At 40.8% G+C, this 13,453-nt stretch overlaps 1 protein-coding gene across 4 annotated transcripts; it reads left to right on the forward strand.

Annotated features, from left to right (window-relative positions):
* The first annotated feature begins 434 nt into the window (after positions 1 to 434).
* On the forward strand, positions 435 to 12,958 carry LOC307255726 (tropomyosin alpha-4 chain-like). 4 transcript variants are annotated; one of them, XM_080034479.1, is made up of 9 exons: positions 435 to 807; positions 3,984 to 4,109; positions 9,657 to 9,790; positions 11,075 to 11,192; positions 11,323 to 11,393; positions 11,495 to 11,570; positions 11,746 to 11,808; positions 11,888 to 11,957; positions 12,196 to 12,426. In XM_080034479.1, the coding sequence occupies exons 1-9, from the start codon at positions 694 to 696 to the stop codon at positions 12,276 to 12,278; spliced, it is 855 nt and encodes a 284-aa protein (XP_079890605.1). In that variant the 5' UTR covers positions 435 to 693; the 3' UTR covers positions 12,279 to 12,426. The 4 variants fall into 4 exon arrangements, with proteins under 4 accessions (XP_079890605.1, XP_079890604.1, XP_079890606.1 ...); XM_080034478.1 differs by lacking the exon at positions 12,196 to 12,426 and adding an exon at positions 12,612 to 12,958 and having other exon boundaries at positions 449 to 807; XM_080034480.1 differs by lacking the exons at positions 435 to 807; positions 3,984 to 4,109; positions 12,196 to 12,426 and adding exons at positions 8,065 to 8,360; positions 12,612 to 12,958.
* The last annotated feature ends 495 nt before the right edge of the window (positions 12,959 to 13,453 follow it).

Genomic DNA, 13,453 nt, shown 5'->3' on the forward strand with positions numbered 1-13,453 from the left:
GTTCTTTTTCATTCAGCAGCAGAATGAAAACTATGTCCTCGCCTAACCAACTCTGGTATTAACATCAATTTGAACATTCCTGAGTAAGAACACAGGCATATGGATATGCAGACCAACGGGGAGGAAAAAATGCACCTTCAGCAACTCATGTTACTAATGTGAACAATGTCCTTTTGATGTCTGAGAGCACTGAATTATTCTGCTTCATCTTATCTGCTACTTCTCCCCTGCTGCTCTTGACCAAAACAAATAGGGCTTCATCCAAATAAGGAGATGGGCGAGATGTTTCCAACACATCTACACATGGCTGTTCCTCCAAAGAACCCTCGAGAGAGATGAAGTGAAAATTAGGAGGGGGGGGGGGCACAACAACTTCTAGAGTAGCCAAAGTGGGGAGTGGCAGAAGGGGTAAACGGTGGGAAAGGGCTGTCACTATACAGACTGGGACCGTGTCCAAACCTCCAGTCAAGTTTAAGTCAGACACTGAGCTCCACCGACTCTCAGTTTGCATCCTCCTCTCCTCCTCTCCTCTCCTCTCCTCTGCTCACTCGCTCTTAGCCTCCGTCTCTGCCTGTCTGTCTAGTGAGGGCTCCTGTGTGGCGTCTTAATCTGCAGAAGCTTCTTCACCCACAGACATAATAACATCTTCTCCGTTTTTCTTTTACTACTTGACACTGAGACCCAACTGTCACCATGGAGGCCATCAAGAAGAAGATGCAGATGCTGAAGTTGGACAAGGAGAACGCCCTCGACCGCGCAGAACAGGCTGAGTCCGACAAGAAGGCAGCGGAGGACAAATGCAAGCTGGTGAGACTAGTCTGAAGTGATGGGCTGATGGATGGCAATGGTTGCTCTTGTATAACATCAACTTGATTAAATCTGGAGTTAACTGGGCAATAATGCAATATTTTCATATATTGGTTTTCATATTTATAAAATTAGGCATTGATCCCACTGTGGAAAACACCAGCCTTACACCAGTTAAGTCAGATATAAGAACGGATGTATAGTATAGATAAGTACAAAATTTAAGGCATTTATGATAGCAAAATGAAGTTCTGGAAACCTGAGCAAAGTACTGCAGAACAATGGAACATCAGCTAGATATTTTTTAGGTGGGATTTTATGTCAAATTTCTATATGATAATATACAGTTTATCACTTTCAAAAAATAATGGCAATAATGTTAAATAATATTGAGTTGAACCCTATTCCACAGACATGCGGCTAATGGTGGTGACATTTTCTGTTCCGTATTTTTGCGTATCTTTGATCCCCTTATAGGCCTATGTTAAATAAAAAAATGTTATCCTTTATTTTTAAAAACAACACTATGTGATTTCTTGATTGGCATATTGGTGTCTTTTCCTGTTGATTATCATGCCCTAAACAAGTAAATTAACAAATAAATACCAAACCACTTGTGCAGTCTGCAAAAGGGGCTCAGCATGAAATGTTGAGTATTTCCCAAAGCACCAGATGCTGCATTACAGAGAGCAGCTGATAGTAAGCCCCTGGGCCTTGTGTTTTGGGGCACAGGAGAATGTAGAGGATCTCCAAAGGGAAGCACAGTCAGAATAGCACAGTGACGACTGCTGCCCTTATTATCCTGTATGGCGAACCTGAGGGATTACTTGGAAGCTACTAGAAGTGGTGCTGCCTTAATTAAAACAATCCCATCTATAGCAACTGTTGCTCTGACTCTTCAGCTGTAGAGTACTACATTACCCATCATCCTTAGCTGAGTCTGAACCATAGCAAAAACCTCACAAATTCCAAATACCTGCACGTCCATATTTGGTGCTGCAGCGCGAGAGCCTCTCGGGAAGCTTCATATTTTGAGGGCTAACTTAATGATAGCGTACTGGTACTGCTTCATAAGTAGAAAGTGGAGATGTAACAGGATATTTGAGGTTTCTAAATAGAGGCAATTATTGCATAGTGGGAGGTGTTGTCATCATTATGGCAGAACAAGAGGAATGCCAAAGAGCAGGGAGTTGGAGGGGCTCGGACAAAGTCAGAATCTCCTCAGAAGCAAGTGGAAAGAATCCTCTCTTGGCTGGCTAATGCCCCTCATCATAACCCTCAGTGGGCACAAGGAGTGACAGTCGTCAGTGGCACTGCACACATGTCTTCAACATCAAGGAGCAGTCAGCATGAAATTCTAGAAGATTATGAAAGCTCTTTGGGTTGTTTAGATGGCAGGGATACAGGCAGGGATACAGGCAGCGCTAAGAGCCATTTCTTTGCTATTCTTGGCCCCGACGAGACAAACGTCAGAGTGCAGGCTGACGGAAGGCCCTGGAAATACGCAAATCTAATAGTTAATATCAACATACATTTCAGAGAGCTGACTCCACAGCCGCAATTACAGGATCGGTTCATCCAAATTACAAACAAATTTAAAAAAAAATCAGCAGCAGAGACGATGTCCCGTTTACTCTTGATAATCCACAGACTTCATAGTCAAGTGTTTACATTGGAACTGCTTTCTACTGAAGCAATAGTCCTGATGAAAACCTTTTACAGCCGGTTCTGTACATTATCAAGAGTAATGGGAACACTTCTTTATTTAGTTTTCAGCCAAGAGTTTCTCAAAGGCTGGCTGTGTCGTCGTTCCACTACTTTGCTGTAGAGTGAAATATTAAATCAACTATAGGATGGATTGCCATACCATTGTGTTCAGACATTCATGGAGCCAATAGGATGAATCCCAATGCTTGTGGCCTGCTGATGTTTACTCTTGTTTCACCTTGTTATTTGTGGTTTCAAAAGAAATGTCACTCACAACTTGCAGATAGAATGCTTTGCCGTTTAGTACAGACACTCTTTGTCCCATAAGACTGAATGTATGACTTTATCCTCTGACTCATTAGATCAAAATGCTCCCAACATTTACGACAAATTCCCTTTAAACTGACATTCCCATCAGGCTCAGCTGTACTGTGACTTTAGTGCTAATCAGCAAATGTTGACATGCAAGAACACATTCAACTAAGCCCGTGAACATGCTTAACATTACACCGACTAAATGTCAGCATGTTAGAAATGTCACTGTCAGCCTGTTGCCACGCTGGTGTTAAGTCCTGCCTCGCGGAGCTGAAAGGCTGGTCATCAATCCAATCACCAAGACTGTTATTACACAATCCTCACTTGACAATAGAATATTTATCTGATGAAAAGTAAAACATTATACCTGCTGGACATCAGCATGTTAGCGTAACATTTAGCTTAAAGTAGGCCAACTATCGTGGGACAGCCCCACACCTTTTCTCTTTTTTTGAGACATCTACTGTTAGTCATGCCACTACATTTGAGCGCTTCTTGTTACTGACCAAGACTACTAGAATCGGTTTAATCTAACAGAGTTAATGAACACTCTTTCACCCTTGACTTCAAACTACTCCTTCCTCATCTAAAATATCAAGAATATTTACGGCAATCAAACTGACCGTTTTAAAGGTGCACAAAGCAGGTTCAGGAAAAGGGGATTTGTTTACATTGGTAGAGCCTGCAGTTAGTTTCTAAAACATATGGACTCCACATGTAATTCTTAGTATTGAATAATTATATCACCATAAAAGAAAACAAAATTATTTTGTGGCACCTGGCATATGTAAGATTAGAATAAGTTTGTAAACAAAACTGCCCTGCTGCTGTCAACAACTACAGTGAAACTAACTTCCTGGGTACCTTTCTAACTTCAAAAAGTGTTCCGGGGATCCAGTTTTCTTGTGAAGAACGTTTAGTTTATTCAGTTATGAAATGTTACCTTACGAAATGTTCACTTATCTTACACACCAAAAGTTACATTGTGCACCTTTGAAGCTATAGATTTTCTATCATAAGCATCCAAACACAGTGGCATTTTCTGTACAGTATCTCATGCGAACTCACTTCTAAAGAGAAACATATTTAGTTTTGTTTAGCTGTATCCATTCTGACTCTCTCTCTCTCTCTCCATCATACCTCCCTTCTTTCAGTTGGAAGATGAGCTGCTGGCCCTGCAGAAGAAGCTGAAGGGAACAGAGGATGAGTTGGACAAATACTCGGAGGCCCTGAAGGACGCTCAGGAGAAACTGGAAATGTCGGAGAAGAAGGCCGCAGATGTGAGTTTGAGTTTGACCACATAAGACGCCGCCATCTGAAACACATTATCCACATTACGGCGGAACCACCACAACTTCTAAGTTTCAGCCAAAGTATTAATGATAACCGCTCTTTCAGATGGACTGAACCAACCACCAACCCATGTGATTGGAAAAAGGCCAGCAAAAGAGGCACATAAATACTACTGTACATACTTACTTTTCTATCTACCGATTTAAAGAAACATTATTTAATAATGAGTGTAGCTTCTACTGCCGGCACTCCAATAAAAACACGCCTTAATAGGTTAATGTATTTGGATGTTTCTGAAAAAAAAGTATAGAACAAGCAGCAGAACCTTTCTACAAAATATAGTCGATAAAACCAATTTTGACGGTAATTTTCTGGTTGTAGTCATTGAAATTAAGTGCACAATCTGGTTTCTATGATTTCAACACAACAAAGGAATAGATGAGGGCAGTCAGGAGGAGCTTCATGCCAAAAGGATGCCATCAGATTAAATTTCAAACATCCCCTTTCACTATATTAAAAACATACAACTGACACAACACTGACCCACCACAAAGTATGAGGCGACTAGGAACCTTGAGATGAATCATGAGATGACTAACTTGTATCTTTTAAGCCAGACAGTGTTGAGAATCAGTGAGTTATTGGCTTCACAGCGTGGTTTGTAACAGAGCTATTTCTCAAGCACAGACAGTACTTGGCCGGCCTAGCCCACCAGGAATCCCAGGAATGCAGCTTAAGCAAACAGAGAACCCCATACTGCAGTTTCTAATGAAATCAATGCTCTGACCCATTTTTTTTTTGTTTAGAAAGGGGGGGCTATTACACTCTGCTTTGTCTGGCCTTACACAGTGCATACCTTATCTACCACAATGCTGAATGACCATTCACCTTTAAAGAGCATATGATTCTTTAACAGATCGGGCTGTTATCTTTTATCTGGAGCAATACGTTCCTTAAAAAAAATCAAGAAAATAAAACATGTAGATAGATGGACTCAACTTAGTTTGCTTTTCTTGCCGGTCATGACAAATATTATTACAATGAATGTAGTTATAGCAGTGACGCATGTTGATTCTCGTCTTTCACCGGCTCGTTTTTCAAACTTTTCTGTAGATGTGTTATTTAGTAGTGAAAACATTGTGACATGTTGTAGGCTACATTTACAACGTCTAGGTCTGAAACTAACACAAAATCACATATTGATTAATAGGCTGATTATTTTCTTGATTAATAATTATCTTGATAAATAAATAGGCCTTCTGGTGTATAAAAAGTAAAAAAAAAATAAAGAAAAACTCTTTCTCAGGACAGCAGGCTCCTCCAGCCCAACATGGTTGATTTGATCTGACCAACAGAAACGATTTTTAAAAAACTGTTAATAATAAAACGATCAATCAACTTTTGAAACAGTTACATGGTCCATCTTAAAATGCACTGAAATGGTATCAAATACACAGTATCAAACAAAAAGAAGCTCCCCCACAGCATAGCCTATACCAACATTCTCCAAGTGAAAGCAGTTGAGTAAAGATCCCAGAGGTTAAAGGTCAGATCTCAAGTGATTTGGGTGTCAGATCAGATGGCATTTCTGATGCCCCAAAGATCTGCTATCTTGATGATGCTTCCACCACTTCTTTAGGCTATTCGTCCTTTTCTAATGTATTTCAAATTGCTAATAAAGGGTGGGTCCAACTTATACATATGTGTTATACAATCAGGCCTGCCCACACAAATGGCTGGGCCCCTGAAAACCTCCAGTCAATGGGCCCCTACCCATTACTCCTATCAACAATGAGTGTGAGTGTGCTAATCCCTCAATAAACATACATGTATTTGTAGAGAGACTAACTATCTTATCAACCAGGGATTTGCAGGGACAGTTGGGAGAGCAAGGGCTCATTAATATTTTAAAATAGTAGCACATTTCTGACTTAGCCCAACATACCTACCAATATTTTGATTCCCTTACACTCACACAATTGTTTAACAGATCAACAGGTCTCTACAAAATAATCAGTTCACACAGAGACATTGTTCTTAGTATTCACTAAAGCAAACGTTTTTTTCACAATTTGCACGTTTTCTATGCTACTAGTTTCTGGTAAGATACATTTACACTAATTGACTGCACCAAATATTGCACTTTTTTGTATTTCTGCACATGACATTAAATCATTTGAAATATGTTGGTGGTATTGTTGAAATAAATAACACTTAAAAAACAACATCAACAACAAATTCTTCATACACAAATGAAAAAAAGGCGGTTCTCTACATGAATAACCAAACCAACCTACCCTCAAAACTATAAAGTTGGCCTATGTTTGGTTGCAACATTTAGGCTTAGTTCATTCTCCTCTCATCACTGCAAAAGCACTGAAATCATTACAAAAAAAGTTCTTAATCTTTGAACTCAAATCTGTTCCTTCAATTATTTCCAACTTCTTTGTGCCTTGTGTCTTTCTTTGCATTAAGAACTTTTTTAGGTCTATTTAAATTTTAAAGTTTTAGAAACAATACAGAAAGCAGGACCTTGGTGGTTACGGCAATAATTAAAACAGGATGATGCTGCTCGTCAGCTTCATTGTGGTCTGGCCCGGCTGGTTGGTCAATTGGCCAGGTTTCTGAAAAACTGGTCAGACTTGGCTGGTCGTGTCAACCTGAAGACTTATGTCAAAGCCTTTAGAAGGTATAGTCCCCAAAGGGAAATTCTTTGTGGAGAGATCATTTAAACCTGTTTGTAGACTCAGGAAAATTACAGAGTAACTAATGTAGAGGAACTACAAAAGGTACCCAACCTATTTTTTCATGGGATCCAAATACGTTTCAGAACGACACCCAGACACAAGTAGCAGGAGGGCCTACATGTCTTTTCCGTGAGCAGGAACGACTCAGGAAATATAATCCAGCCAAAACTGTTTAATATCAAAACCCAATCTTGTCACCATTTGGCACACAAAGGGTTTATAGGATGGATTATGTTTGAAACAGTTACACTCCGCTGTGCTCAATCTGAAACATTTTGAACATTTCTGATTTTCTGCTGCTTTTTAAATGGCCTTAAGCGGGGCCGCGGCTCTGTGTAAACACCCAACTTTGAATAGATATTGACATGAATATCTAAAAATCTAAAAATAAAGTTTAGCTTAGTTAGGTTCTTGGCTTCCGAAGACCATGGGCCCCCCAAGTGGCTGGGCCCTAGAAAGCCTTCCCACTTTCCCCTTGTGGGCGGCCCTGTATACAATACAGGGACAAAATGTGTGAGAGAGAGAGAGAGAGAGAGAGAGAGAGAGAGAGAGAGAGAGAGAGAGTGAGGATGGATAGGGGAAGAGGAGGGGGGCAGAATCGGGCACTAAAGGAATGTGTCGCCACCCGATGGCTGCGGGTCATGTCTGCATTGCAACCAAATCAATTTACATTCCAGGCCGTTGCAGGTCAACGAGAGGCTTGTTAGCGCTCCAACCCAATCCCCTATCCCTCCCTCCTCTTCGTAAGTCAAGGAAATCTTTGGGACCTTTGATTTCAATTCAATTTACAACTTCTTCTTCACCCACAATCCAACATTAATTATGATTCACAATCACAAAGGATATGATTCATAGGATTTTATTTTTTTCCAGGCAAACGTACAACTTCCTCTCCCTATCCCTTTCCCCTGTCGCCTATATTTCCCTTCTTATCGGAGCAAGGGGGAGAGAAGAAAAAATGCCGCCTAAGCAACACCTTACGTTTGCCTTATAAGGATCCACAATAGTGAAAAAGCCCCACACACACTCGGACTGACTTCACACAACACACCTCTTTTTGTGGAGGAAAAGAGCTGCGCCTTTTCCCCTCCCAAATCCTGTGATGATGTCATCCGAGGCCAGGCTTCCTCACATGATTGGAGGATTTCTCCATAAATTTCCTGAAAACTCCCAGCCCTTTTTTTCTCCCCAACCCATCCCAACACTGCACGTCTCTGACTTCCTGTCCGAGAAGAAAAAAAAGTTTTTCACCGGAGCCACAGCTTACTCAACTTTTTAAGGATAACCTACTAGGCTACAGCTAGATCAATTTAGACGGATCTTTTTTGTTTTGTTCACGTATAGCTTTAGAGTAAAAACTAAGAAGTCGACATAATAATGGAAGTGGTCAAGAAGAAAATCCAGAGCCTCCAGCTTCAAGTTGATGAGGCAGAAGACCGTGCACTGGCGGTACAAAGGGACTTGGATTCCGAACGGGAACTTCGCGAAACAGTGAGAAACACCACAATTCATGTGCTATTCCTCTGTAACGCTCACATAGCATCTAGGCTACTTGTTGAGCATCTACAGCGGGGATTGTTAAGAATAGTACACGCGATCAGTCAGTGTTGGACCGCAGGTAGCGCTAATTGAACCTCAAACAACGCCCTTGTGAGAAAGCCTGTTTCCCCCGTATCCCATTGAGAAATAGGCTATGCTATTTTGTATCTTGTAATGTGACAAACGGGAGTCGATTTATTAGATGCTCATGGGAAGTTGTGGCATCATTGTTGCCACATTCCATGACAGACTTTTTTGTTCGGCGTTGTTATCTAACTGGAACCCGCCCTAATATATTTTTCAAACACCTAGACGTGCCAAAGAGTGTTAACATGAACTGTCAGCGTCGTTATTGTTCAAATAAAAATGGGTGGCAACTTTTTATAACGTTTTCCAAGCTTGGAACTCCCCACAATGTATGTCAAAGTACACTTAGAAGATGGTTAGTTCCAGTTGTCTTTGTTCTGCTCGCCCTTTTGGAGACGTGGGAGACTTTCTTTCCCCCTTTCAACTCAATATCATTTTGGCACTGGCACACATCTGAAATTGGGAGCTGTAGGCTAATCATTCCTCCACACAGGAAGAAGAACGCACGCTTATCAGTCACACAGGAAACAGGCCAAGGAATTTAGGCAAATCTGTTGTCCCCCAGACATAGGCCTATATGTGTGTTTTTTTTTAACTACTAAAGCTGCACATCTTCAGATATGTCAGGGTTAAAACTTGTCACTCCATTGTTCTACATCAGCAGTTTCTAACAGTAGTCGTTATCTGGTCAAGATGCAAAGTCCACAACTCATCATGGTGCTTCACAGTGAAACTGATGTCCTGTGTAAAAAATAAAATAAAATAAAAAATTACTTATTGGACTGGAAGAAAGGAAATACGGGACTATATGAATATTAGAAAATAAATGGGATGAGGAATCGAGAATTAAAAAAAAGTAATTATTCAATACTTTAAACGGATCATAATATCGAAAGCATTTGAGCAGAAGTATTTGCTATTCACATAAAACCGATTTACACCTAACTGCAGTATTATTGAGACCTTTCACCTCATAACAAAGAGCCAAACACTTTTAAAAATCAATGATCTGACATTGTACAGCCAGTGTCCAAAGTGCAGCTTTTGGGCTGTGCTAAACAACAGTATCCTTCCTATAGCGGTGGCGTGTTTCCTGTCTAACCCCTGACCTCTTTCTCTCTGTCTCCCTCTCTTTCTCTGTCTCTCTCTCTTCCTGTACAGGCGGAGGGCGAGGTGGCATCTCTGAACCGCAGGATCCAGCTGGTGGAGGAGGAGTTGGACCGCGCTCAGGAGAGACTGGCCACGGCCCTGCAGAAGCTGGAGGAGGCCGAGAAGGCTGCGGACGAGAGCGAGAGGTGAGACAGAGAGATACACTGAGCTCCGATTTATTAAAGGTGACAGAAACTGTTCCTGTAACTGTGCCACTGTGACTATACTAGCAGTGTTACAGCTAGAAGCCAACTTGGATGAGCGACCTTTGCATATTTCAAAATCAAAAAATGTACCCACAGATACGGTTTCTGAGCCGGATAGTAAGGCAAAAAGCTAAAAATGCAAAATGTTGAACTTTTCCTTACACATTCTAGACACGCCATCCATTATGCAAGATTTGGAAAAGATCATCTTGTGGATTGGAGATAATGTGAGATGTTGTCCCCCGATCTCAAAGTAGCTTCCACCAATCAAGTTAAACCTCCCATACGAGAATCTTTTAAATGTTCATGAAACGGTTACATTTTACCTCTTGATGATCATAAATAATGACCTAACGGCAAATGAGATCATCAACCAAAAGAATCCTATTTTTCTATAGTTGGTTATTATTTATGCCTTTTTCGCTGGGGTTCAATTTCCTGGGAACTTAGACAAAACGATTTACGGCAAGCAGACCAGAATATCCTGTGTTTTCCGAAGGGTTGGCCAATGATCCTAGGGTTGGCGGTTCGATCCCAGCCCGGCCACTTGTGTCATGGTCGTTGTGTCCCTGGGCAAGACACTTCACCCACCTTGCCTCGTGTGAATGTGTATGACTGCTGTATGTTTGAGGTGGTGGTCGGAGGGGCCGATGGCGCTGAATGGCAGCCTCGCTTCTGTCAGTCTGCCCCAGGGCAGCTGTGGCTACTATGGTAGTTTACCACCACCGGTATGACTGTGTGTGAACGAATTGTCTGGAACCCTGTAAAGCGCTTTGAGTATCATGAAAGGCGCTATATAAATCCAAGCAATTATAATTATTAATTACTAATTTAAAGTTGACGGAGAGGAGGAAGAGTCATGACCTAAAAATGTCATAAATAATCCAAGTCCAGGCACTCGAGGTTGGTTTCAAAAATAGAAAAAGGCCTTTAATTCATAGGGCTAGATAGATAGATAGAAATAATACACACATTAAAAGTACCAAATTTAAAGTTTAACAATTTTTCAAGTACCAAATTCAAAGTGTACTTTGCTTCACAATCATCATATAACCATTATTAATCTGACATAGTCACGCATAAATACATTACCTCATTGCTGTGCATCCTGCGGCCTCTTTCACTCACTTCCTAAACAAATGCTCGCTGAGGCCATTTAGTGCAACAGTGATGTCTAATATATTTAGTGCAGTCTGGTTAAACCTCTGTGATGCTGATCTCCAGGGGCATGAAGGTGATTGAGAACAGAGCCATGAAAGACGAGGAGAAGATGGAGATCCAGGAGATGCAGCTGAAAGAGGCCAAACACATCGCTGAGGAGGCCGACCGCAAATATGAGGAGGTGCGCATGCCACAGCACATACCATTTCAGTTTCCACCTTCAGTTGTCTCATTCAATCTGAATTCACTTTCTGTTTTGGCTCGACTGTCATTTTTTTATTGTTTATTTTTTAATGTATTTTTATTGTCAGGTTGCCCGTAAGCTGGTTATCCTTGAGGGTGAGCTGGAGAGAGCAGAAGAGAGGGCAGAAATTGCAGAGCTGTAAGCACAAACGCACTGAAAGAAGTTCTGTGAATATTTCTCAACAACGTCATACTAAAGTTTTCAGACTGATTTTGAATGCGTTTTCTCTACTCGTACAGTAAGTGTAGTGACCTGGAAGAAGAGCTGAAGAACGTCACCAACAACCTCAAGTCACTAGAGGCTCAGTCTGATAAGGTAAGGGTTGTAAATCTTACTGGAGATCTGATGATAAAATACAGGGAGTGTAATCGTCTGTACAGTAATATGTCACTATTCGGTGGGTATCAAATCTGTAAAACTCTTGACAATTGTAAGCATTGTAATACAGATATTGTTCAGGTTGTCTTTAACTATTTTTCCATCTCTATAGTACTCTACGAAAGAGGACAAATACGAGGAAGAGATCAAAGTCCTGAGTGACAGACTTAAGGAGGTAAGTTCACGTCACCTGCTCGGGCTTAATTCTTTATTCATATCTGGACCATCCTTATGTTTTTTTTGTCTTTTCAAAGGCGGAAACCCGTGCAGAATTCGCAGAGAGGACAGTGGCCAAGCTGGAGAAGACCATAGATGACTTAGAAGGTACGCATGGTTTTAAATCCCGCTTCTTGTTCCTATACTGTCACTCCTTACTTTTACTTTGTTCAAATCTTTTATCGTTCTTCTTCTCAAATCTTTGATCTTAAATCTTCTCTCTTTTTTTTCCTTTTTACATGGTCTGCCCGACTCTGCATTTTCCTGTGAACTTCCCCCACCTGCTCTCTCTCTCTCTGTCTCTCCCTCCCTATCTCTCTCTCTTTCTCTGGCCTTTGACCTGCAGACGAACTGTACACTCAGAAGCTGAAATACAAGGCTATCAGTGAGGAGCTGGATAATGCCCTCAACGATATGAACACCTTGTAAACCTTGGCTTTGAGCCCATGCTGTCTTCACTTCCCCCTTTGCCTGATTGGAAGCACTTTTTTTCCTTTCTTTTCTCCATTTCTTCTCGCTTCTTCTTGCTCCTTTTGCATTGAAATTAAATCTCAATAAAGATATTTTTTCACTTCTGCCCTGTCTTCTGTCATTTCATTCAGTCCACTCAGTGTTTCTGTGACTATATGTCTGCTCTAAAATGAACCACTTTTTTATTAGCGTACTCCGTTTCACTCATGTGATCAGTTAATCTTCTCACGGACAGGGCCATTGCCTTTTTATATCTTGCTGCAACTCTTTTTTATTTTTTTCTTATTGCAGAGGGCCTATCAAGTGCGAAAGAGGAAAACATAGGAATGCATCAAGTCCTGGACCAAACACTGCAGGAGCTCAATAGCTTGTAAAACGCCAAGAAGAACATCAAACAACAAAAAGCCTATTTCTTTTGTTAAAGATATTTTCTACATGCCATCCATGCTCTGTCATTTCTCTCTAACGCTTGGTTGCTAAAACACATGTACCCCCTTTTTATATATTTATGGTTCTTTTGTTTCTTTTTCCCCTTTTTTTTAAATACGGTTTTGGGTCCAAATGATATTCAGTTTCGGTGCTTGAAACTGTTGTAGACCAAACTCTATAAGTGCAAATAAAACTGATGATGAAGTGAGTTTCATGGGTTGCCTTCACTGTGCGTATAGGCTCTTGTGTTTGAGATGTGTTTTGTGTGAGTCTCCTACAGGCAATTTCAACACATAGCCATAAATGGTGAGAGCAGAAAGGGCTCACCTTTCAGTAGACGTGTGCCGACATGCTAAGACGCTGAATTCCTCAAACACAGAACTAGAGATGTTGCTTAGCTGTTTGCCCCTTTGGTACCACAACAGTTATGTCATTGAGGACAGACTTTTTCATTCAAGATCAACTTATTTACCACAGTAATTAAATGACAACACATAATTTAATGTTAAAGGTCATGATGTACTCAAAAGTATTAATTTGGCAATCGGTTTTGAGGGTTTTTTTTTCAATAAATTAATGTAAATTATATTATAAAGGAATTATGCGTAGTAAGTAAACCATATTAACTAAACCATCTCCATGCAATGTGGTTGAAAAGCTCAGAAAACAACTACATTGTAGCTTGTATTGAGTATAACACAAAC

This window comes from Ammodytes marinus (assembly GCF_949987685.1).
Source record: "Ammodytes marinus genome assembly, chromosome: 9".
Taxonomy (NCBI): Eukaryota; Metazoa; Chordata; class Actinopteri; order Uranoscopiformes; family Ammodytidae; genus Ammodytes; species Ammodytes marinus.